Consider the following 24,548-nt stretch of genomic DNA (forward strand, 5'->3'; position numbering starts at 1 on the left):
CCGGCACGCGAGTTTGCTGCGAGTGAATTCATTTGTATTTGCATTGGTAATTGTACACATAGTGAGGTAATTCTTCACAGTGTAGCTGTTCTGAGCCTCGTTTTAAAACAATACATGCAACGGTATTCTCAGTCAAGGAGCGAACCCTTCATGCCCTGAGTTGATCGCCCCTCGTGAGTTTTCACGATGCGTTACCTTTTACACGTTTGTTTCCTAAGCAGGTTAACCAGAAAGCGATGAGTGTCGTCGAATGGCGGGCAAGATGACCGACCATGGGCATTCTGAGATGACTGACCCTGGGCATTCTGAGGTGACAGACCACAGGCATGCTGAGATGGCTGACTACAGGCAATCTGAGATGACTGACTACAGGCATTCTGAGATGACTGACCACAGGCAATCTGAGATGACTGACCACAGGCATTCTGAGATGACTGACCACAGGCATTCTGAGATGACTGACTACGAGCATTCTGAGATGACTGACCACAGGCATTCTGAGATGACTGACCCTAGGCATTCTGAGATGGATGACCGCAGACACCTAGAGATGACTGACCACAGACATTCTGAGATGACTGACCCTAGGTATTCTGAGATAATCGACCACAGGCATTACGAGACGGCCGACCAAGCGGATGGGAGAGGAACATGATCGACCGCGAGCACAAAGTGCTCAGATGGTCGTCATATAGACACGTCACACCCTGTGGGCAGGTGGAGCTCCGGAAGTGGGTTTACCGCATCGCGTACAGCAAAATGGTGTTCACTGAGCAAATGCATCCTTTGATCTGTTTGTTTTACATTTCAGTACACTGCCTAGCAAGTCCAGTGCAAGTGACAAATGATAATGTTCTCGACCGCTTCCTCGTGTGAGCACTTCCACCCCTCCTTCAGCCGCCATTGCTCGCTGGAGCATGGGCCGGGGACTTTGGACGGATGCGGCTTGCGGGCAGCTGCCACGCTTTACAGGACTGAACGGTCCGAGCGCCGAAACCGCGACCTTATCGGCAGGAAGCGCGCCTCGGTAATGTCACGAGGACCAGTGACGCATCGGCCGCGGTCTCACAGATGGCCCTGAGGGGTCACCGCTGCTGCGAGGACCACAGGCACCAGCCGGGGACCACGTCGCGCACCAGCTTGAGTGCATCGAGGACATGGCGAGATCGAGCACGCGCACACACGCCACGCGCGCTGGACGACGCGCTGGCGGGACCTCCAGGTCAGACTGACCGGAGAACACACGTCCGGCGGTGGCTGCCCGCGCCCGACCGCTGGCCCACACCGGCTATCCGGCCCTGTCTGCGCCACTTCCTGCGCACCCGGTGCCGGGCGGCAGACGGCCACGGCACCGACCTCGGCTGTGGTGCGGGTACCCATCGGCTGCAGAGTCGTGCACTCAGGGCGACGCTGGAGCGGCCGACGGCTCCCGGAGCGGCCGGGACACCAACGGCTGCTGAAACTGACTAGCGCGCGGTGGAGGCGGCCACCCCAGTGATATGGAGCTCTGCAGGTGGTCAGGTGTCCTTCTGCTGCTCGCTGTAGCGCTGGTGGAACCAGTTGCTGACGGTAAGTACGGATTGTGAGGCATTGAAAAACGTAAATACAACAGTTTACTGTTATGAAGTGACCTCCTATCAAGCCCTTGCCAGTTCATGTAGGTTACCACCTGTTGCAGTCGGGGATATAACGTGCACTGCCACTTCCTCATCCAAGACTGTGAAGTAAACCGAGGAAAACAAGAATCAGCTTGTGGAGCTCACGGTACTCAGTTACTGCATGCATCTACGTACTGATGAGACAGTCCTGTTAGCCTTATTCCTAGCAGAGTAACCAGAACGAAGAAGATATAGATGTATTGATATTGCGGCTAGATGCCTTTATCGAAACGAATAGAGTAGGTGGTGCACTACTCATATGCGTTTCGATAAAGGCATGCTGCCGAAATCTAAATACATCTGTCCCCTCTTTGTCCTAATCATTCTACGAGGAATAAAGGTACAAGGAATTGTTTTATCCAAATGCATGACGTTCGTCACAAATTTACTTGACAACTTACGCATCTACTTACTGTGTGGCATGATTGACCGTCATCCTACATTCGTCGAGTGCACCGCCTTGCAAAAGTGTGGAGGAGTAAATACCATGCTGCTGATAAAACAGAGTCTCATCAACTTCGAGAGCGATGCGGTAGTTTATACCAATTTCAAGCTATACAAAATAGTGGGCTCACTGTATTAAAAGCTCGTTTAGGTAGTTAGGTGGCTATTGAAAACTTTCCACGCGATCTCCGAAAATATCTCTCAAACTGTTTCGCGGATAACGATTCTAACGTGCTTAGAACAGTCCGGAACTCTATGGCACTTGGCCAAAAAACTCTAATGATCTTTTGTAGTGAGGTGTTTTTGATTTGATCTCCTTCTCAAAAGTCTTGCGCGGCGAAGACCGAGAAAAATTTAACCTCATCGTTGCACTTTGGGATTGTAGTCGGATTGAATAGTCTTATCTCGCGACTCTGAACGTGCAAAGTAGCCATGTAGTTAACGTCATTGACGACCGTTGCCTTTGGAAATGTTATATCAAGTCAAGATGGCGCCATGTCCACTTTTGGAGTGCAGCGACTATCTGAGGTCAAGATGGCGTCATGTCCAGCTTTGGAGTGCAGCGGTCATTAGAGTTCAAGATAGCCGTCATGTCCAGTTTTGAAGTGCAAGCGACTATTTGACGTCAAGATGGCGTCATGTTCAGCTTTGAAGTGCAGCCTAAGGTGGTCCACAACAGGCTCTGTGATGATAAAGACAACTGACATTTGTCGATGGCGACATGATAAACACTCAGAGCCAAGGTCACGCCATGCTAGGTTTTTAGAAATCATCCAAAGCATCACTGATATAAATTACTGTGCACCCATATTCCCACGCATTGTAGATTTTGGTCATTCAAAGCCAAGATTCTGCTGGGCAACACAGTGACCTTGGATAGCTTACATCATCGCTCAGAAACAGTCGCGTACTTGAACTGAACCAGCCTTGCTCTTTAGCCACATACAAAGATACACAGAAATGTCAACAACAAAAAATCGATGTCGTTTTACCCGTTCGAACAGTCAAGCAGCAGGCGATATCATATAATTAGCAGCATACAAACCAAATATTACTTGTAGTGATTATTGGAACCGAATGTTGCTATAACACTATGCATGTCGAACCAGGTGAACACCTCTGTGTTACAATTGGTCATTCAACAATTTCCCTCACGCGATGTGGGATGAGAAGCTTTCTTATATATTATTGAAAAATCGGAGGCGAAGCGTTATGCATTTTAAATTTTTCTCCAAACCTACCGAAACGGTCGATCGAAAGCATCCCAATTTATTTTCTAAAAAGCCCTGCGAACCGCTTTGGGGCTAGCCTCGTGATCGTTGACTTTTCCCCCCTCCCCCATCAGCGAAATGCAGACACTATTGAGGTGCCAGCTCCTGTTCGATCACGTGTGCCGCAGGTCGGCCCGCCTGGAACATCCTCTGCGACCGTCCTGCAATAGTCGGCGGATGGGTGTGGCAGCGGGCCTCCCCGATGAAGAGCTCTGTCCAGTACAAGTGCCTCAAGGGACACCGCCGACTCGGCCCGCTGTTCAACACCTGCATCGGCGGCCGCTGGATCATGGCGCATCCCGTCTGTGTCAGTGAGTGTGTCACTGTGCATCCTGTCTGTGTCAGTGAGTGTGTCACTGTATATCCCGTCTGTGTCAGTGGGTGTGTCATTGTGCATCCCGTTTGTGTCAGTGAGTGTATCATCGTGTTTCCTGTCTGTGTCAGTGAGCGTGTCACTGTGCATCCCGTCTATGCCAGTGAGTGTGCCACAGTGCATCTTGTCTGTGACAGTGAGTGTGCTGGGTGCACGACTCTTTTATACCACCCAAGTCACTTCACGCTGGATCACAACGTACACAAGCAAGCTTGTCATGTCATGTCATGCTGCTTTGCGATAATCATTGCATTTTGTCACCCTTGATTCGGTCATGCTGCTTTACCTCTGTCCCACATCTTTGCCCACTGCATCAGCACCACACGTCTGACTCCCTTTCTCAGCCTGCCATCTCTCGCCCCGGTGCGCCTCCCTACACCGGGCACCTTGCCCTGACCTTCTGTGACCCAGCCTGACCGCTGCAGGGGCCGGCTGTCCGGCGCTGGCGGCCCCTCCCGGGGGCGTTGTCCGCCGACAGTGGCGGGGGGCCGTGGTCAGGTTCGGCTGTCGCCTGGGCCGCCGCCTGACAGGGTCTCCATTGCTCGTCTGCGACGGCACCCGCTGGAACGGCACGGCGCCGCTCTGCCGAGGCGAGAGGCGGCAGCGCGGCAGGAGGAAAGGTGAGGGCGCAGACCGCACTGGCGATAATGTGATGCGGCAGCGGATTGGGACGGCTTGTCACTGCCGGTGATATGTGTCAGGGGGAGAGGAACTGCTGATGTGAGAACCGGTGGTGAACCCACCTCTTCATCGGCACATCGGGTATTAGGCAAGTTCGAACGTTTCCTGTTTACAATACACACACACACACACACACACACACACACACACACACACACACACACACACACACACACACACACACACACACACACACACACACACACACACACACACACACACACACACACACACACACACACACACACACACACACACACACACACACACACACACACATCATTTTCCAGCATCTGTTCATGGTGCTAGTGGTGCATTTTGGTGACGGCCCTATGGCCACACCCCTAAGCGCCGGAATGTTTTGACGCCATTTCGTCCGACCGAGATGACCTGTGCTGGATTCCGCTTGGATGGAATAATTTTCGAATCAAAAATCAAAGTAAAAGCGGGTAGAGCATGGGGAGTGGATGAGGGTAGAAGAGATAGGTACTAGACAGGTAACTAAGTAAAGAAGGAACTTCACCATGTCCCGGTAAGCTCCCAACCTGGGTAACGAGATGGCGCATGCTCAGACGAATAGGTGCCCTTGCTCCTTTAAAGTGATCGCACTGATTTGTCTTCCTGAAGTGAAGTGTAGACTCATGCAGTTATTTCGGTTTGAAATCGATTAGAGCCCTGTTGAGACTGCGCCACTGCTAGTGAAATCCGATAGCTTAATTACCAGCATCGGGACGTAAGCATCGTTGAAAACTTGACAAAAAATGAGTCTTTCATCAAGGTCATTCTCAACACTACATCACGAGCCACTTGACTCCATCAGTTTAAAATAAACACGCATTCTACAAACCATAGGGCACCATCTCATTCAGGATGTTATTCTTCGCCGATGAAGAATCTCTAGAACAATGCTGTTACCGTTGGACTTTTACCGTCTTGATCTGCTCGTTTGGAGAGCCAAAGGGGTTTTATTGGAAGGCTTCAATCCCTTTTAAGGAAAGATTTGACACGCTATTAGCTCACTTTTGAAGCTGCCCCGCTGATATCTAAAAAAAATAAATAGGAAACGTAGAAAAACTAAATTCACAGGTTCGGCTTGCCAATGTATGAAATCATTTGTGTTCATATTTCAGGTTCCAAGGTCTTGAGTTTTGGGTCAAAAAAGGTAAAACAACGTCAACCTCCAGATTGGCATCCAAACTGCCCCCCTAGACCTCCTCATGCAACCATCTTGAACCTAGATTTCTTTTCTAAGAAAAAGGTCACCAGGCATTCATTTGAGGTCATTGCCGTATTTGATCTTTAGGAGGCCATGGCTGGCCAAAATCATAACAAATTATTTTGATGTTTGCAGTTGAATTGGAGTCAAGGGTTATGCCAGGCTGCATGCCTCTAAACAAACGTTGACCTGGGTTATTTTAGGTCAATAACCTACTCTGACCCCTACGAAGTCATTGGAAGATGTTTGTTAAGGTACATGCTATTGATAAATTCGAAATAAGCACTAGAAACTACCACTAACATCAAGTTCTCGAGCAATGAAGAAAGTAGTTAAGACCTCGGTCTGACCGTCATACCTGACCCTAGGTTAATGGAACTTGTTTTAGTCCTGAATTCAGCTATTTTGCCGCATAATAAAACACCTCAGAGATAGATGACTTCGTCTAACTTTTCGTTATCGCATCAGGATGATCGATTCCATAGAAATTGCCTCCGGTGACCGCCTCGAACCAAATTTAATCTGCTATAGGCCAGCGACCGGATAAGGTGCATCTGATTCGTTATATCAAAGATCCGCTATTTGATTTCCTACAGCTAAGTAGACTTAAGTGGCTACACGATGCCTTTCGGGAATTATTCTGTAAAATCTTGAGAGGGGATGGTCAAACTGGACCCCACCCGGATCCCTTATGTTTAAAGAGACGAGCGCCACAGGGAGACGAAATGCGAAAGCCCTTGAACGAAGGTGGAGTGAATCCGATGAAAGGGGTTGAGATCTATGGTAGACAGTTAGGTAACTTGAGTGAAGGGCTGGAAATTTATGAGTGCGGCATACACGTATTCTGTGCATGAATTTTAAGTACGGATACACACGCACTGCGACGAGGCATTGGCCGTGTGTGTCATCTCGGCAAAACACCTCGAATAATCGGATGATAGCTACTTTGGACGACGCGAGGGAGCGATAGAGTCGAGCATTGCTACTAACAGCCCACGTTACCGTTCAAATGGTGACTGTAGCTGCCAATGAAAAGTCCGCGTGCGGAAGTGTGAATGCACTGATTCGGGTGCTGCCGTTGACAGATCAGAACAGCATTGTATTACGAAAAGAAGCTCTCCAGAAGAAGTTTTCATTACATTGAGAAGCCAGCCAACCGAAGTAAATGTAACAGACTGAGCGGTGCTAACAATGTAGCTTTGAGAAGATATCTTGCTCATGTATACTTAAGTTGCCATTTGGCGACAAGTTGTGTGGATATGGGATTAACTGAGATGGACTGTTCTGGACATATTATTACTTTCCTGCAGCCAATCGCAGGGGATTTGAAAGTTGAGGAAAATGGCGAGGGAAGGAGGGCAGATGGGATTGGAAGATATTGAAATGAACTGATCTGGTTCCAAGGGAATTATTTAGATGAATGGCTGTTTTTATACATAGACCAACGCGAGCAAATTTTCCTTGCCAGGTATCACATTTTAAGTTGAGCATTGTGCGCCTATGCCCTGTGTCATATCGAAGCGTCTCTCTTACAAATAATAGCTTATGGTCAAAGTTCATCAAGCCACCAGTGTAGGTGTCCTTAGCAAGCCTTTTGACAGAAATTGGTGCTTTCGCAGGGGTGATCCCATGCTCACACAAAATACTTAGATCGCACATTTCAGCCCTTCGGTTATAAGTGCAATGACATTTCAGGAAAAATGTGACATCACATCAGGTTTCGGGTAGTTAGCTGACGTTAAATCGTAATGTTTGACCCATCTGCCACTGCTTGAGTAAGCAACTGTTCTGGTATTTGGTGACTGAAGAACAAACTTGAAACAAATTCATGCTCTGGGCTAATATTGGCCACAATAAATTGGAATATGTGCCCATGTAGTTCCCTGACCTGATCTGCTACGATTCAAGAAACAGCGCTGCTGCGTTTGGAATATGTGCCCATGTAGCTTCCTGACCTGATCTGCCTACGATTCAAGAAACAGCGCTGCTGTGTTTGAGGCCAGGTTTGAGAAGAGGTTACATTGAGGGGTTTTTATCTGCGATGGCACAGGTGCAGCTATGGGTCGGTCAGCGTTCAGATCGCTTGATGATTTGTGGACGGTACGTTCACACGGTACACCGTGCAGGAAGTCTCACGTATCCACCTGCTCTGGTCGCCGATGCCAGTCCTTACAAACACACGGAAGCGGGCCAGTCCATGGTTTGCGTGCGATAGCAGGTGAGAATCTGCACACACTGACCTGCGCTTTTGCCGATCTTATTGTCTGCTTTGTTCTCCATCTGCATGTGTTAGTGCCATGTCACAGCAACACTAGGTCCCGAAGTCCTGGAACTGTCTCCGACCTTCGGTTTCAGCTTTTCTAGCTATTTCACACACACATACATCTCCCCTCAGTCGATAGAGGGGATACAAAAGTGGTGATATTGCAACGTTGCAGAAATACACTGCGCAGTCAGGCAGCCTCCACTTAAGTACCTCGCAAATAGCGCAGCACAGCTTTTAAAGAGTTGCGCTACTTGCTTGCGAACATTTCGCGACCATGTGATCAGCTGTTGCAAAGATAAAGACCCACCGAAAGTGTTGCTGGCCTGGCCGGGCCTAACCCCGGAAACTACAACATTTTCAGTGGTTCGCAGGGCTCGCGCAGCCTGTGATCGCGCTCGTAATAACTGTTCTCGTTTTGAAGAGTGCATGTCGGCACAAATCGACATGCTGTGGTGACGAGTGGGACCGAAAGTTCATAATGCTAAGGATAGATGTCGCAGCCTTCCTCACGAATTAACGTGCTGCTCCTCTGCTAAAGCGCCGCGGTCATGAGGATTGCGTGTTTGATGATGGACACACATGCTGGCAATGCTTTACGCTTATGACACGTCCGGTCGAGCTAAATTATATACGTCATATTCGTGTACTCGGGCAGTATGTTTTCATTAATGCAAGTTTTGCTATATGCCAGGCAAATGTACGTTTCATTAGTTCTATGCGCGTTTAATCGATCGGTCGCATTAAATCTTGCATTGTTTTCGTTCAGTCATAAACGAGCTCGCCTATGCTCATTCTGCTTAGTTTAAACCAGCTTATGTTTCTAAGCAATTCGACCTCATCCTCAAAGCCATGCAGGTCAGCGGGATAGAAAACATTCGAACATTGCATTCCTGAAATGGATGCATCACACAACGACACAGAGTAAATACCACATGGCAGCTTTGAAATGGTCCACATTTCCCTCTCACCACTAGCCACGTCCCACCGCCACCGCAATTGTCACGTCGTTTGCAAGATACTGCGCAAAGCAGGAATAGCAAAACACTCAAAGAATCGTTGCCACTCAAGCGACATCATTTACTTTGAGAAATGCAAAATTTTACCTGAATTTAAGATACAAAATTGGGATAAGCTGTTGCAGCGCACACGGCAACGACAGGGTATCGGGACTCATAAACGATGTTGATAGCCTTCAGAGCCGATATGCCTCGTGCCAAGTTGTTAGTCCTGAACAGGCCAGATCATTATTTATTTATTTTTTTTTTAGAAAATTGGCTCCTTAAGTTTGTCTTGAGGTCCAATGGGGACACAGTTTTTTTTCGAAACCGTGCCATGAGACCAGTGCCAAAAGAACACTTCCTCACATTTTTTGCACGCGTTGGACATGGTTCCTTTTAAACGTTATTGAAAAGCTTAATTAGATGACTTAGTCGCCGGCAGGTCAGCCTTCTCCGTCGGTGCCAGAATAGTATCTGTGTCGGATAGAAGTTATCGTCTGATGTGGTGGTCTATGTTACGTGATCAATGGTTTTTGTTTAAAGGGAGTGCACCACATTTGTATGGGGGTTTTAAATGAAGAAGCCGTCTTGAAGGGCACTCTGCGCAGCTCACAGCTGTATTCTTCTTAAGACATGTACCCTTCTAGTTTCTGAGCTACACGCCCACGGAGATGTGTAAACAGTTTTGGGGATATCATTTCAAGGTCACCCAGACATCCATGGCGCCATTAAGTCGTTATTCAAATCCTGTCATCGCATTTTCCATGCGGCGATCGAGGACAAAAAATTCAATTGTCGAGTCGTTCATAGCTGGCGTTTGTGAGCACGATTTCCAGATTTAACGGTCGTCCGGTAGCTCTCAATCAATAACGTGCAGCGCACCATGAAGTAATCAATGACGTATTGAGGAGCATATTTACCAAATCGAGAAGTTATGCCGTCTAGAGTACCCTTTCGGGCTTAGAACCATACCATTAGCTATAAGTTAACCTATTTCCTCATATCTGATGCTTGTTTCAGTATCTTTAAGTGTGGAGCAACCCATTTAACAATATCTCTCGCTCTCTGCGGCTCCTCACGCAGAAGTGATCAATTCGAGCGATGTTTCATTGCGTGGTTGACATAAGTGCAAAAATAACTATTTTCGTTTTTATTCTGACACGTATTGGCGTCGTTGAAGCACTGTCCAGCGTCAGTGGGCTTTCTAAACATAGTTGTAAAAAAGGTGCTATAATATAAGCCAACATGGACATCAGTGAAAGGTAATTTGTTGTTTGCAAATGATTCAGCGGTGAACAAAAGAACTGAGTGCTGCTCAACTTTAGTTATATTTCCAATATGTTATCATCTTCATTGACACACGCAGACACACACACACACACACACACACCACACACACACACACACACACACACACACACACACACACACACACACCACACACACACACACACACACACACACACACACACACACACACACCACACACACACACACACACACACACACACACACACACACACACACACACACACACACACACACACACACACACCACACACACACACACACACACACACACACACACACACACACACACACACACACACACACACACACACACACACACACACACACACACACACACACACACACACACACACACACACACACACACACATACACACACACAAACACGCACGCACACGCACACTCACACGCACACGCACACCTGGTGAGAGCACACGTCATACTTAGCAATTCTCATCTTCAAAACGTCAACATATATTTTTAGGCTTCTTTTGAAACATAATCGATGCTAGAAACACAACCGAAACGTAACACATATCGTAAACATTGCGTCGTTTATGGAATGCAAGATCGCGCGTAATTCACCTTCTCTATACTTGGATAAGAGTTTTTGTTGTTTATCCCGTTTTGCGATTATTCGGGACTGTTTGTCTAACTTAACCGATGCATTTCCGAGTTTCGAGCAATATCAACTGAATCTAATGTTAAACACGCGCCCGGGTGGCCGACTAGATACCCTTCGCTCGGCTGGGAGGAGAGGTGTGTGTCAATTTTACCCCTATGAGATCTCGGAAACTAAGAGAGCTAGAGGCACCAAATTTACAGGGTTTGCTGACCTGCACGTGAGCTCACATCAAAGTTTTAGGTTCCTAGTTCAGTTTAGTTTAGGTCATGCCCTTCATGTCAAATAAGATCAAAGTCAAATTCCAGGCTGGTCTTCAAAGTGCCCCATAACCTAGATAACTGCTTCTAAGCAAAAGGTCACATTCTCAGTTAAGGTCAGTGACCTTGCTTGACCTTTTGAAGGTCATGGTGACCAAATCATGCGAGACTGCTCTGGGTTTTGCATTTGAATAAGCGACAAAGACTACGCCAGGCAGTATGTTCCTAAAAAAATGCTGACCTGGGTCATTTCAGGTCAATGGCCTATTCTGACACCCAAGAAGTCCATGGAAGATGTATAATGCGGTTCCTGCTATCAATAAATTCGAAAGGAGCACCAGAAACTACCGCATGCGGCAGGTCCTAGAGTAATAAAACAGATTGGTTTTGACATTGGTCTGACCTTGTTATCTGACCTTAGGTCAACTTAAATCGCGCATTCAATATTTGTGTTGCCTAAAAAAGCATCTCAGAGATATATGACTTCGTCTAACACTCTGATGTTGCATCAGATTGAACGATTCCCTAGAAATGGATTTCGCTGAAACCATGGCCTGATTTTGACCTGCCATAGGTCAGCGACCTTACAAGGTACACATCCAAATTTTGATGCCAAACGATCCGCTATTAAATTGTCTACAGCCCTGCTCAATTTCGCGCGGGGGGAGGGTCAATTTGACCCCCACCCGAGCGCGTGTCAAGATATGTTTCAAAATTCGTCGCAATCAAATCAGTCCCAAACCATATCTGCGCCCTTCGTCGAAAATACGAACCATGAAACCGCAAACCTGCATTGGTATGACGCTGGATAATTCATGCTTCGTATTTCTACCTGGCGTAGATTCGTAGACTCGCCGGTTCGTAACATTGGTTCATGAAACTAGACCCTGCTCGTGGTCTTGACCAGCACATTTTGTACCGAGCATTTCTGGGTATTTTTTGGACATTTTTTAATGGGCGTTTTTGTACTACGCTTTTTTGTACATTCCTCCGTGTGGCATATGTTCACTGCATAGCTGTCGAACTGATTTATTGGATCGGCGCTTGATTCGTTACTCCACATCTCTACTGAGTGACCGTTTTTAGGACAAGCAGGGATGTGTACGATAGGGTCCAGGCTAGAGACGCAATTTTTAACCTACCAACCCATCAAATCGGATCATGCAAGGAGTCGCGGACTTTTGGCGAATATGATGGCCTAGCCTGGTGGGCTTTTGCGGGTTAAACATGGTAACAAGCAAAATGACGCATTTTTTTAGGTACGTAAGATTTTACACCTTCCAAAAAAGAATGTCCACCTCAGAATGCAATTATGAAACTTATTATTTTTAAGATTATTTTTTATATCTATATTTCAATTCTACCAGCAGGACCCGTGGTGCGAGAACACCCATGACAGACATCACATCAGTAAACTGCGTGGCACAATTAAACAATGCTATTCAAATATCTCACCAAAAAAGTCAAGAGCAACCACCCAGATTTTCTAGCCTTGTCTGATTTGACCGGGCAGAAGAAAGGTGAATCCTTTATATAACCACAACGAATAAAGAAGACCCTCACAGGGGGCATCGGCAGGGGCATAGCCATAGGAAAAGGCCTACTCCGCTTGGCTGTTTTTATGAGGGTGAGGATTGTGAGGATGCATCTAAATTGCCTTGTTTTATACCCAAATAATATATTAGAGATAAGATTAAAGATTAAATGAAACGTTCCACGTTTGGGGACATTAAAAGGGGTGCTACACATTTTTAAGCGGTTTTGAACCGATGTAGCCATTTTGAAGACCATTCGGTGCAGTTCACAGCCCTGTTCTTCGTAAAAGGAATGTCTCACATTTGAGTAAATTGAAGCAAGTATCAAATATGATAGAACAAGCTGACTTTTGGGCTAATTCTAAGTGAACAATGCTGCTCTAAAAAGGAAGTTTTCTGTTCAGTTAACATGCTCCTTAATACGTCATTGTTTGATTTCGTCATCGTGCATTGCATAAAATTGATTAAAAGCCAATTGGCGACCGTCACTTATGAAAGAATACTCACGAACGTCGGATGTAAACGACTCAAGAATTGTATTTTTTCTTGGCCTTGATGGGTGCGTGGCTAATGAAATGACGGTATTTAGATGACGTTATGATGGACTCATGAATCCCTGGGCGACCTTTGCATAGTCTCCCCGAAATTGCCTGCGGATCTCCGCGGCCATGTAGCTCGGAAACTAGATGAGTTTAGGTTTCAAGAAGGGCAGCCCTGTGTGCTGCACCAAATGATCTTCAAGACATTGTTCTCAGTTCAAAACCCATGCAATTGTGAAGCACCCCCTTTGCAGGGAGTGTTCCACATTTGCATGGGAATTTGACTTCTCAGTTATTATCATAGGGATTTGATTGGCTTTAATCGCTGTCAGAAGAGTTGGTTGTTTGCATTAGAACCTTGTTGACCAGAAATTATCATTTCAGGGCTATGAGATGAAGGAAAATGGAGAACGGTGGGACGGTGCCACGTGGGCCTGGGAGGGGGGGGGGGGGGAGGGAGGAGGCAAACCGCCGAGCCTTAACCCGCGTAAAAAAGACACGTGGGTCGGAACTCGTTGGAAGATATTTGATATTTATTTTACTTTGATTTCACTTTATTGCATTTGTTTGAGACGTTTCGGCCCGTTCGGGTCGTTTACGCCTGGAAGGTATCGTTTCAAATAAGCAGTGTAATTACGTGAGTGAAGAAAACAGTTGGCACGTTTGTTATATACTTACATTGCTTTAAGCAGGCCGATAAGGTTAAGAAAATCGAAAAGCAAATCAAACCAATGAGCATGACTATCACCAAGAACGTTTTTTAAGTGAATTCGACGCTGTGCAGATGACAATAGACCTTCATGTCTTTATGTTGTTGTTGGTATTTAGTGCACTCGAAAATATTACGTTTAACCGAAAGTGGATGATCGCACGGCTGACGGTAGAGCAGAACACGACGTAAATACATGTTACCATGTGTTACCGTAGTGTGTCCAATTTTATGACGGGACAACACCTTCTCCTCTAAACAGTCTTTACGGTGTGCTGATGGCCAAGGGGAAATGTCTGGTTCATTGTTATGAAGTTGTTTTGTGGTGGCGTCGGTCCACTGTCGTATCCGATCATGTTTTGTCGGTGTGCGAATTGAATATTTCGTAGATGCATGATCAATGGGAATCTCCATGATGTGAGTGACTGTAAAAGCTTCCTTGGTTACTTGGTCAGCTCATCCATTCCCCGTGGTGCCTTTATGTCCTGAACTCCACGAAAATTTGTTTTTTCATGCCCTGTGTGTGCAATATATGATATAAATTGATGATGTTAACAAAGGGGTGGTGAGTGAACTCTGGATCAGCAAATAATTGCGCAGTTTCCTTGGAATAGGAACAGCTTACTGTTGTCTTTGTTGTATGGGTGTTATTGAAAATGTTGTAACAAAAGAAGAGGAGCAAACAACTCAGCCAAATAAGTCGAGGTGCCATCCGGTATTTAACACTTTTCATGATAATGCTTATTGCCAATTATGATACATCCGTTATGGTCATTGGCGCTCGCCCCATCGGTGCAAACAAAACTAATTGGGTTATGGACAATCAAGCGATTAAACATCTGTTGAAGATACCTCGTTGTGGCGGAACGTGTGAGATCGTCAAAAAGAAGAAAGGTTTTTCGAGGTGTTCACTGCTATGGTGGCACTATTAAGGCATTTGCACGGAAGCACGCGGTAAAACAAAATGAGGAGTGGTGCAGTAGACAGTGGTTGGACATGCTACGGCCAGTCCTGACCGACGTTACGCCGTCCCTTTGCAGCTGTGGTAAATGCGAGGTAGTAGAGTTATAGATTGAGACGCCGGGTAATTGGAATTTTGTTGCGATTTTGTTATGCATCGCGACCCCTGTTCCATTCGTCAGAGAGCACGAGGCATGACGTGGGCGTCAACCCCAAGTGCTGATTCGGAGGTGCGCGCAGAGCTCCCGTCGGAGCAGATTTGTTGTTGGTTATTTAGATTAGAGCCCTTTCGACCAGAAATGACGATTTCAGGGCTGTGGGATTAGGAAGAAGGGATAACGGTGGGACAGGGATACATGCGCCTGGGTGTCAGCAGCCGAGCCTCAGCCGCGCTGGGCCCACTCTGCGGGGTATGTGCTGTCGAGGTTTAATGTTTTTCGACGTTTAAAATCGGTGTTTAACGTGCTGTCGATCCCTGTCGAGGGCTCTCGCCAGGGATCCCCCGGTCCACACGTGGCTGACGCATACAGCCTGTCCCGGTCAACCGGGGCCTAGTGGGGATTCATATGGAAGAGCATAAGAGGATAAGAGAGTCGGATGTCGGAATAGATCACGCTTTGGGGTATTTAATACAGGAAGTTGGACAGTGGTCTGAGTTATTACGAACATAAGACCGGGAATTGAATAACTTAAAAATAGCGCTATAAGCGAGCATGTGGATTCAAGCAAACAACGTAAAATCACGAATTTATATGCAAAAGCACAGTGAAAATGGCCAAAACACGCGCACATAACGAAATCTGGGTTCTGAAAATACCGCACTCCTTTGCACGACGCCTCTTGACAATTTGAGGTACAACAAGTGAGTTAACCCGTCCGCTTCGGAACTGCGGCGGTTTCAATTTCGCACGGCCATCTTGGCGGCCCCTTTGACGTCATACAAATGTTTCATGTCCCAATAAAACACTGACATATTTAGGAGCACGTTTAGCAGAAAGTGAAAATTTGCCGTCTAGAGCATTCCTTCGCACTTACCACACAAGCATACCAATAGCCACAATTGAGCTTATGTAATCAAAGCTGATGCTTGCCTCTGTATCTTCAAATAGGAAACGTTCCTTTCAAGTTTTTTTCATTCCCAGTCTTATTTGCGTCATAACTCGTACCACTGTCCAACTTCCTGCATTATGTGGCACAAAATGTGATTCATGTTAGAAACTTACACAGAACGCATTACATTGGTTGGAAACCAATTGAAGTTCGTTGGTGCCGGAAGTCGTGCTGACGTTCGTCCGACACGAATAACTCGATGGCCATTGTTTTCTTGGCGTTGAGCATTACATGGCCAACGAGGTCGCAATATTGGCGTGACTTTTCTATGGCTTCATGCATGCCCGGGTGACCTTGAAATAGCCTGCACGAGATATTAACTAGTTCGCGTGCGTCAAGTTCTGCACAAGTTCGTTTGCGTGAAGCTCAGAGACCAGACGGTTGGAGCCTTAAGGACAGGGCTGTGAGCTACACTGAATGATTTTGAAACTGTCTATCCCAGTTCAAAACCTCACACATATGTGTAACACTCCTTTTATTGAAATGGCCGGTAAAGTGCGTGATCTTCATCATCTTAGCCTCCATCACTGGTCCATACGGCACAAAGGTGCTGGTGTTTCATGTCCGCAACAGTTTTAAAAATGTGAATGGCGGTATTTAGCGAGTTTGTTTCTTTTATGTCTTTGTTTTGGCTTTGCATAGAAGGTCATACAGCCTGGGACCGCGATAACAGAAGGTCATGCATACAATTTATTTCCCCCTTTCTGCCATCGACATTAGTTTTCAATGCACGCGTCTCTTGAAAATTTGTGTTGTTTACTCCCACCCTCTCTTCCGATATCTATACACAGGTCTGCTATACCGTTGTAGTTGGACATCTGACATCACTCAAACATTCGATGCAGTACCCAAAGTTGCAGTGAGCAGGCTTTTAAAGCGGATGTCTTAGACGGGCTCTGCATAGCTTTTCTCCACGCCGAAATATTTATTTGGCGTATCATAAGATCCCCGCCTTGTTGTGACATTGCTGAAAGTATATGGTGTAACTTGAGTGGCACAGACAACATTCTTGGAAGACATCTTCTTGCAATCCTTGTACGTAGGCATCAGAAATGACACGGTGGCGGTCATCCTGAAACGAGAAATGTGTGGTGGTAAGCGCAAAATGTAATATTTCAAGCCGCAGTGCGGTATTCATTTCGTGCTGTTCCATTACTTATTTATTTATGGACAGCAAACACCATAAAACAGCCTGTTGAATCCGCGCTATGGCGTTGCAACTATTGTGCCGGATTCACCTGCTGTGAGGTAGACAGACTCAAAACATCCCGCTACAACAGCAGTGTCTAAAAGAAATGTTACCACTTTCCTAGAACTGTAAATCATTTGTGCTCGTGTGCGTGTGGTGCGGCCCACAGGCTACGTCGTCACATCATAGCTCACACATGAAAGATTTTGCGGGCCGCCAAACAGAGTTTTCTTGCGGTGGAGACAACAACTATTGAATCCTTTAAACTCACAATATATAGGTCCGGCGCAGCCAACGCAAGCCCAAAGTAGAGGCTTCATTTTCAGCTCTGTTATTCGGACAGTGGAGCCCAAAGTACAATGAAATTATAAATCAATAAGTGACATTTCGTCAATTTTGTGTAACTTGACGAGTAACATTCATAAAACGGTTCGGATTTTTTTCGGTCGCTCAGACAACCCATACATACGTAGGGGCGGACAACCTCCGCTGACCTGTACTTGGACCCCCAAAGTGCATTTCCAGCAGCGGCGCGACACCAATGAGGAAACTGTCCGCACATAACTGCCGCCCTTTCCGGCGATATCCAGCCAGCCTGCTTTCGGAGGCGCATTTCTGAGTCAGCCAGCTGATGAAATTCCGGGATTGCCGTAACATTGAGTCGTTGCTTAACGCAACGACTTCCTCGGCCCGTGGCATTCAGAACGAAGCTGGCGGGGTGGAGGGCCAAATCTGAGGAATCTGGGAGCCAGCTACACACTAGATGCCCTGATTAAGGGCGGGATGAATGAAACAGAGAGGATTTCCGTCAGCCTCGGGCAGCGGAGTTTAGTCATAGGTGCACCGACTAGGCGCCGAGCTGGGACATCTGTCAAAGCGATCGGAGATCTGTCTGTAGGAGATCATCTGTCCAGCACAGGAGCCTCTAATCAGCGCGCTTATCACGCTGCTGCAGCGGCGTGATAATGATTCGGGGAATAAGACTAATCTGAGCGACGGACTCACATCATAATATTCCAGTCCGTGCAGAGCTGGAGCATCCGTTAGAATGCAAGGATCTGCAATTCGGGAGCTGTGTAGAGTCAGATAATCCTGACGCTATTCGGGATCACTTCATGCGGCGCCGCTGCCGCTCGGGCATGCCCCACTCGCCACTGCCCGTAGCCTGGCCTGCCTGGAAGCAGTTCAGTCGCCCGGCATGTATAGATGCACATCCTTACTCGAACAGCGAGGCAATGATCTGACTTACTTACTAGGGCATAAGCACAGCTCAGAAATCGAAGCAATGTACTGCGAGGCAATGACCTGACTTACCTATGGGGCATAAGTACTGCTCAGAAATCGTCGCTTGCAGTCCAAACATTACAAAGAGCGATGCCATGAGCAGCCCGCACCAGCGGATCATCTGTTCGCCCTGCACCAGCCTGCACCAGCGGATCATCTGCTCACCCTGCAGCAGCCTGCACCAGCGGATTATCTGCTCGCCTTGCGCCAGCCTGCACCAGTGGATGAACCAGCCCACACCAGCGGATCATCTGTTCGCCCTGCACCAGCCTACACCAGTGGATCATCTGCTCGCCCTGTACCAGCCGATCATCTGTTCGCCCTGCACCAGCCCGCACCAGCGGATCATCTGTTTACCCTGCACCGGCCTGCACCAGCGGATCATCTGTTTGCCCTGCACCAGCCTACACCAGTGGATCACCTGCTCGCTCTGTACCAGCCTGCACCAGCGGATCATCTGTTCGCCGTGCACCAGCCTGCACCAGCGGATCATCTGTTCGTCCTGCAGCAGCCTACACCAGTGGATCATCTGCTCGCTCCGTCCCAGCCTGCACCAGCGGATCATCTGTTCGCCCTGCAGCAGCCTGCACCAGCGGATCATCTGTTCGCCATGCACCAGCCTACACCAGTGGATCATCAGCTCGCCGCGCACCAGCCTGGACCAGCGAATCATCTGCTCGCCTGCACCACGCGACTCACGCCTCCGCTCGTTTGCGGCTCCTGCGCGCGGACATCTCCGGGCGCTGCGTGACGCGCGGCGGAGGCGACTGAGCGACGAGCACTTGTGCCGAGGCGCATCCGGTGACTCTCTGGAGCCGTGAGTGGGTCAAGTGCCCCTTGTTGGTCCGTCGAACGGGCTCTCGCGTCAAAGTCAGGTCATATGGGCCGGTGGACGTTCGTTGTTAAACGATAGGTGTTCACAACTCCTGCGGCGTATTTCCCACGCGACCAATGTGGCTGGTACGCTAAGCATCTTGTGAGGATCACGTGAGATAAGGTCACATCAGGGAGCTTCGTGAGCCGACTGAAGATAGCATTTGCCATTTGGCGTCAGCTGCAAGCAATTCAGGGAAAGCGATAATGTAAGGAAAACATGCAGTTGAGCAACACAACTATTGTTCTTTACTTTGTGGTGACGGCTTGATTCTGACGAATATGTGAAGACTGTGCACGTTGCTGGTCAGAATCTACCCTGTGCTTAAAAATTTCCAAAGGCCTAAACGTTTTGAAATCGTTGAGCAAGTTTGTAAAAATGCCTGTATTTTTTAAAGTTGTGGGCTCGAAAGTATCGGCCCGTAAACGTAAACCGTAAACCGTAAACCGTCAGTTTGAGTCTGCCCCAAAAGTCATCAGGGGTGACAACGGGCCAAAGAAATGTGCGATGCCACAACGATAACCAGTCTGTCGCCATTGCCCGTTTCAACATGCTGGGATGATAAACCCACTCTCATCTATACGCCACGAGTGGAATTTAGCGATAGCTCGGGCCCATGGGTCTGGATCCCCTGCTATCATAATAGCGTTCTTTCAGTGGCCCTCTTGAGGTTTAACTTCGTTTTAAAATGTTCTGTAATCTTTTTGAATCACTCTATAACTGTTGGTTATTGGCTAATAGGAAGAGGCTTACCACGTGAGACACGGGCGTCCCGAATAACTTTCGTCATTGTGATAGCTTTAACTATGGAGAGCATCAACTGACGGCCCTATTCTAGTTTGCATTATGCTTCGATTATTTTTTCTTTGGACATGAGATCATGGTATGGATTCATTGCATCATAATTCCAAGAACAGTCTTTTGGCTGTGTTAATAAGGTAAACATTACAGCTTAATTTTTTCCACATACAATGTCTCTCCGCCCTTTTAACTTAGTGTGGTTATAAAGTTTTTTTTGAAGGTATACGGATTGGAACATACCACCATTACTCCCTGTGTTTGTCCGAGAGAAATGGACCCTAGTCGATCCACCATTACCTCATATGTATGTCCAGAGAACTGGTCCTGAGTAGATCCTCCATAGCTCATTGAGGTCGGTGTGGTCTACCGCTACTCCACGGAGGTCGGTGTGATGCACCGCTACTCCACTGAGGTCGGTGTGGTCTACCGTACCACTCACTGAGGTCGGTGTGATCCACCGCTACTCTCACGAGGTCAGTGTGATCCACCGCTACTCCACGGAGGTCGGTGTGGTCTACCGCTACTCCACGAGGTCGGTGTGATCCACCGTACTCCACTGAGATCGGGGGTCCACCGTTACTCCACTGAGGTCGGTGTGGTCTACCGTTACTCCACTGAGATCGGTGGATCCACCGCTACTCCACTGAGGTCGTGTGGTCTACCGCTACTCCACGGAGGTCGGTGTGATCCACCGCTACTCCACTGAGGTCGGGTGGTCCACCGTTACTCCACTGAGGTCGGTGTGGTCCCGTTACTCCATGAGGTCGGTGTGGTCTACCGTTACTCCACGTCGGGGTCCACCGCTACTCCACTGAGGTCGGTGTGGTCCACCGTTACTCCACTGAGGTCGGTGTGATCCACCGCTACTCCACTGAGGTCGGTGTGGTCTACCGTACTCCACTGAGGTCGGTGTGCACGTTACTCCACTGAGGTCGGTGGTCTACCGTTACTCCCTGGGGTCGGCGGTCCACCGCTACTCCACTGAGGTCGGTGTGGTCTACCGTTACTCCACGGAGGTCGGTGTGGTCACCGTTACTCCCTGAGGTCGGGTGGTCTACCGTACTCCACTGAGGTCGGTGTGGTCTACCGTTACTCCACGGAGGTCGGTGTGATCACCGTTACTCCACGGAGGTCGGTGTGATCCACCGTTACTCCACTGAGGTCGGTGTGGTCTACCGTTACTCCACGGAGGTCGGTATGATGCACCGTTACTCGGTTGCACTGAGGTCGGGGTGGTCACCGTTACTCCACTGAGATCGGGGCGGTCCACCGTTACTCCACTGAGGTCGGTTGGTCTATACCGTTACTCCACGGAGTCGGTATGATGCACCGCTACTCCCTGAGGTCGTTGTGGTCTACCGTTACTCCACACGGAGGTCGGTATGATGCACCGCTACTACTCCACTGAGGTCGGTTTGGGTCTATAACTCGTTACTCTACTCTCCACGGAGGTCGGTATGAATGCAAAACCGCTCTCCACTGAGGTTCGGGTGTGGTCTACCGTTACTCCGCGGAGGTTGGTGTGGTCCGCAATTACTTCGCGGAGGTTGGGGCGGTCCGCCGTACTCCAATGAGGTCGAAATGGTCCAAGGTTACTCCAATGAAGTCAGAGTGGTTCACGGTTTCTTTCGCTGTGGCCTGGGTGGTCGCCGCTACCCTAAAGAGCATCAATGATCATAATAATGAGTTGTGCATTTAAATCCCGTGCGTTGCTTGCAACTAGCAATTTGCAAATCAGCAGCTGTATAACAGCAACTCGCAACCGCAGATTGCCTTGACTTTTCCTCAGGTTAGAGCTCACTCCCCAGTTCGGAGGCCATTTTGGAAATATGACATTACCGGGATGGCACGATTTCCTTCCTGGAATGAAATGCAGTGTTATGCATTTAATTCAGCTTCTTATCAGTTAGACCACTATTAAAGATAGGGTACAGCTCACGAAATATTCTATTTTGGTAGCCATTAGTGTTGCAAAGCAGGCAGTTTTCAATACCTATCGAGCAAATGAGTTCTTTATCAAAGCCATGACACGTATCACAATAGTTGACGACCGCCTGAAGTCCGTTGATGCCAGGAATCATGCTGACGTAAGCTGGCCACGAATGCTTCGATTGTTTTTGTCGTGGCATTAAGCTACGATGAGATAGCATTTGCATGACGTCTTCTGGCGTCAGGCATGCCTGGGGGAACTTGAAGCAATCTGCACGAAACAGTCTGCAAATGTGCGCGGACGTCAGCGCAGGGTAGGCCTGTGAACTGCGCTGGATGATCTTTGAAATGGCCATCTCAGTCCCAAACCGCATACAAATGTGAAACACTCCCTTTAAAGGTAAGTGCAAGCAATTTGGGACAGTACTACGGCTCCCGGCTTCAATCACCGGCCCCACCGCTTGTTCACAGAAGGCTCGTCGTGTTGCGAGCGGGCTCGACGGATGCTCCGTCGCACTGGGAGCCGGGACAGCTCGAGACTGTTCTCTCGAGCGGATGGCTGCCGCAGAGCCCCCGCTGTGGCGACGTGTGCATTGATGCGGGGCATTGCGCGAGACGGATGAAATTGCGCAGCGCTCTGCCGTCGGGTGTTTGCTCAGCTTTTGCCCGCTGCCACCGATCTAGATTGATCAGTCAGCTGGCGGCGCGTGCCGCAGTGTCGCAGAGTCGCAGCCCGCCTCTGCCCGAGTCCGGCGGCCGCTCGCGGCGGGTGCCGGCAGTGAACCGACGTGACGGCATCGGTGTTGGCCGCCCCGTCCCCGACACGACGGCCGACACTGCTCACCGACCCGGCGGCCACGCGCCGGGCGCCGCACCCTCGCTGGCCGCCACCAGGCCAACCCCGGCTAAGACCGGTCCTCTAGGCCAAATGCTCATCGGCTGCGGCAATCCACATCGTTGTCGGTGGCGGCGCGGCGGCGCGCCCCCTGAATCTCAAGCCAAGCGGCGCGCCGCCACCAGGTCGCTCCGGCACGCCACGCACGTGCCGCCGGTCGTGATATCAAGACGGCGGCTACGCCGGCCGGCGGCAGCCCCCCGCCGACACTGGCAGCGGACGAGCCGGCGTCGGAGGCGCAACCCGCCGCGCCAGACCGACGTGATTGGAGAAGGCGCCAAGAAGAGTGGAGCGCCAGCTCTGGCTCAACGCCGCGAGGGCTGGCCGCAGCGTGAGCAACGCCGCTGCTGTTGGGGTTTGCCGCTAGGGACTCTGGCCCTGACGAGTAAATTAGAATATTTTATTGCGATGAGCCTAATTGGCCCGACGCAACAAGTTAACTGGTCGAGCGCGCACCTGCTAGGAAGTTTGCACGGCTAAATAATGAAGGCGTCCTATGAGACGAGGCGTTCTGACTTGAATCCTTTCCAAAGCGCCTGGAACTGGGCATAAACAGCGGCCGACGGCGTTAAAATTCGTTCTAGGGAAACTCCTCCACCCGGTTACCAACATATCTTACTGTGAACCGGTGCAAGTTGCGGTGCCCAGCAGAAAAGTGCTGCGAGTTGCGGTACCCAGCAGAAAAATGCTACCCGGTATCTCTTGCTCATCCATTCTTGCGTATATATGGCATGCGTTTTAAGGAGAGTGTCTTACCTTTTTCGCTCATTGTAAAGTCAGACGCGCACGATTTGATTACCATACCAGTTTTCTCGAAATCCCTCTCAGTAGCTCAGAATTTCGATTTGTAGTAGCTGATCCTGCGGGATAGATCTCGTTTGACTCTCTGCTCACTGCTATGAAAGTAATAAAACTGTATCTGCCACCCTTTTCCAACGTGTATGTTCTGTAATGTTTGGAACACATTAATATGTCAACATATTTGCGCAATAAAGGCTAGTAGGCTTGAAACCCCTTGTTTAGACAAAAATATATGGAAACATGAAGTCGTTATCACGCGAATTCAACGGAACAGTTTTTAGTTACTATATTTATATTATATTATATTGCTTTTATTTCCCTCTGTGACATTAGTCAGAGTAACTCTTTCTGAGCCGCACTTTGACTTAAGGAATGAGAGCATCACGTAATGCATGTGACCAAACTTCAGCCAATGTGCTTCTCGGTAACAGGCCCTTGCCCACTGGGTCAGTTACAAATGTTCTTTTGTTGGCGCCGGTAGACGTGCGCACGGTGGTTGTCATGACGACGATTGTCGTGACAGCAGGAGAGAAGCGTAGTGCTGTTACAAAGCGTTCGAAGCCTAATTTGGACTCGAAAATAAGTAGAAGCGATATCCCTGCTGCGATATATGTATATATCGCAGCAGCTGTATATATGTATATGCTGTATATATGCATGTATGTATATATAGCGTCTACGGTGCTGCTGTGGCACTACCCAGTGTTGTTATTAGACATAGCTAGTCCTGAGGTTTCACAAGAGTATGTTCTTAAAGATGTCCCTAAGGTGGAGCACCCCGTTTAAGAAGAGCACTAGGAAGTCGTTATATATGCCAGTGTG

The 24,548-nt window shown here is 48.5% G+C and overlaps 1 protein-coding gene across 1 annotated transcript in view; it reads left to right on the top strand.

Annotated features, from left to right (window-relative positions):
• The first annotated feature begins 1,362 nt into the window (after positions 1-1,362).
• The window catches only part of LOC119111362 (uncharacterized), a 112,852-nt gene continuing 89,666 nt past the window's right edge, over positions 1,363-24,548 (top strand). Inside the window, exons 1-3 of the mRNA XM_037235177.1 lie at positions 1,363-1,569; positions 3,502-3,684; positions 4,172-4,366. Coding sequence (XP_037091072.1) covers positions 1,500-1,569; positions 3,502-3,684; positions 4,172-4,366 — 448 coding nt within the window. The 5' untranslated portion in view covers positions 1,363-1,499. The remainder of the gene's footprint in view (positions 1,570-3,501; positions 3,685-4,171; positions 4,367-24,548) is intronic.

Source organism: Pollicipes pollicipes, unplaced genomic scaffold (genome assembly GCF_011947565.3).
Source record: "Pollicipes pollicipes isolate AB1234 unplaced genomic scaffold, Ppol_2.1 Scaffold_7261;HRSCAF=8764_pilon_pilon_pilon, whole genome shotgun sequence".
In the NCBI taxonomy this organism is placed as follows: domain Eukaryota; kingdom Metazoa; phylum Arthropoda; class Thecostraca; order Pollicipedomorpha; family Pollicipedidae; genus Pollicipes; species Pollicipes pollicipes.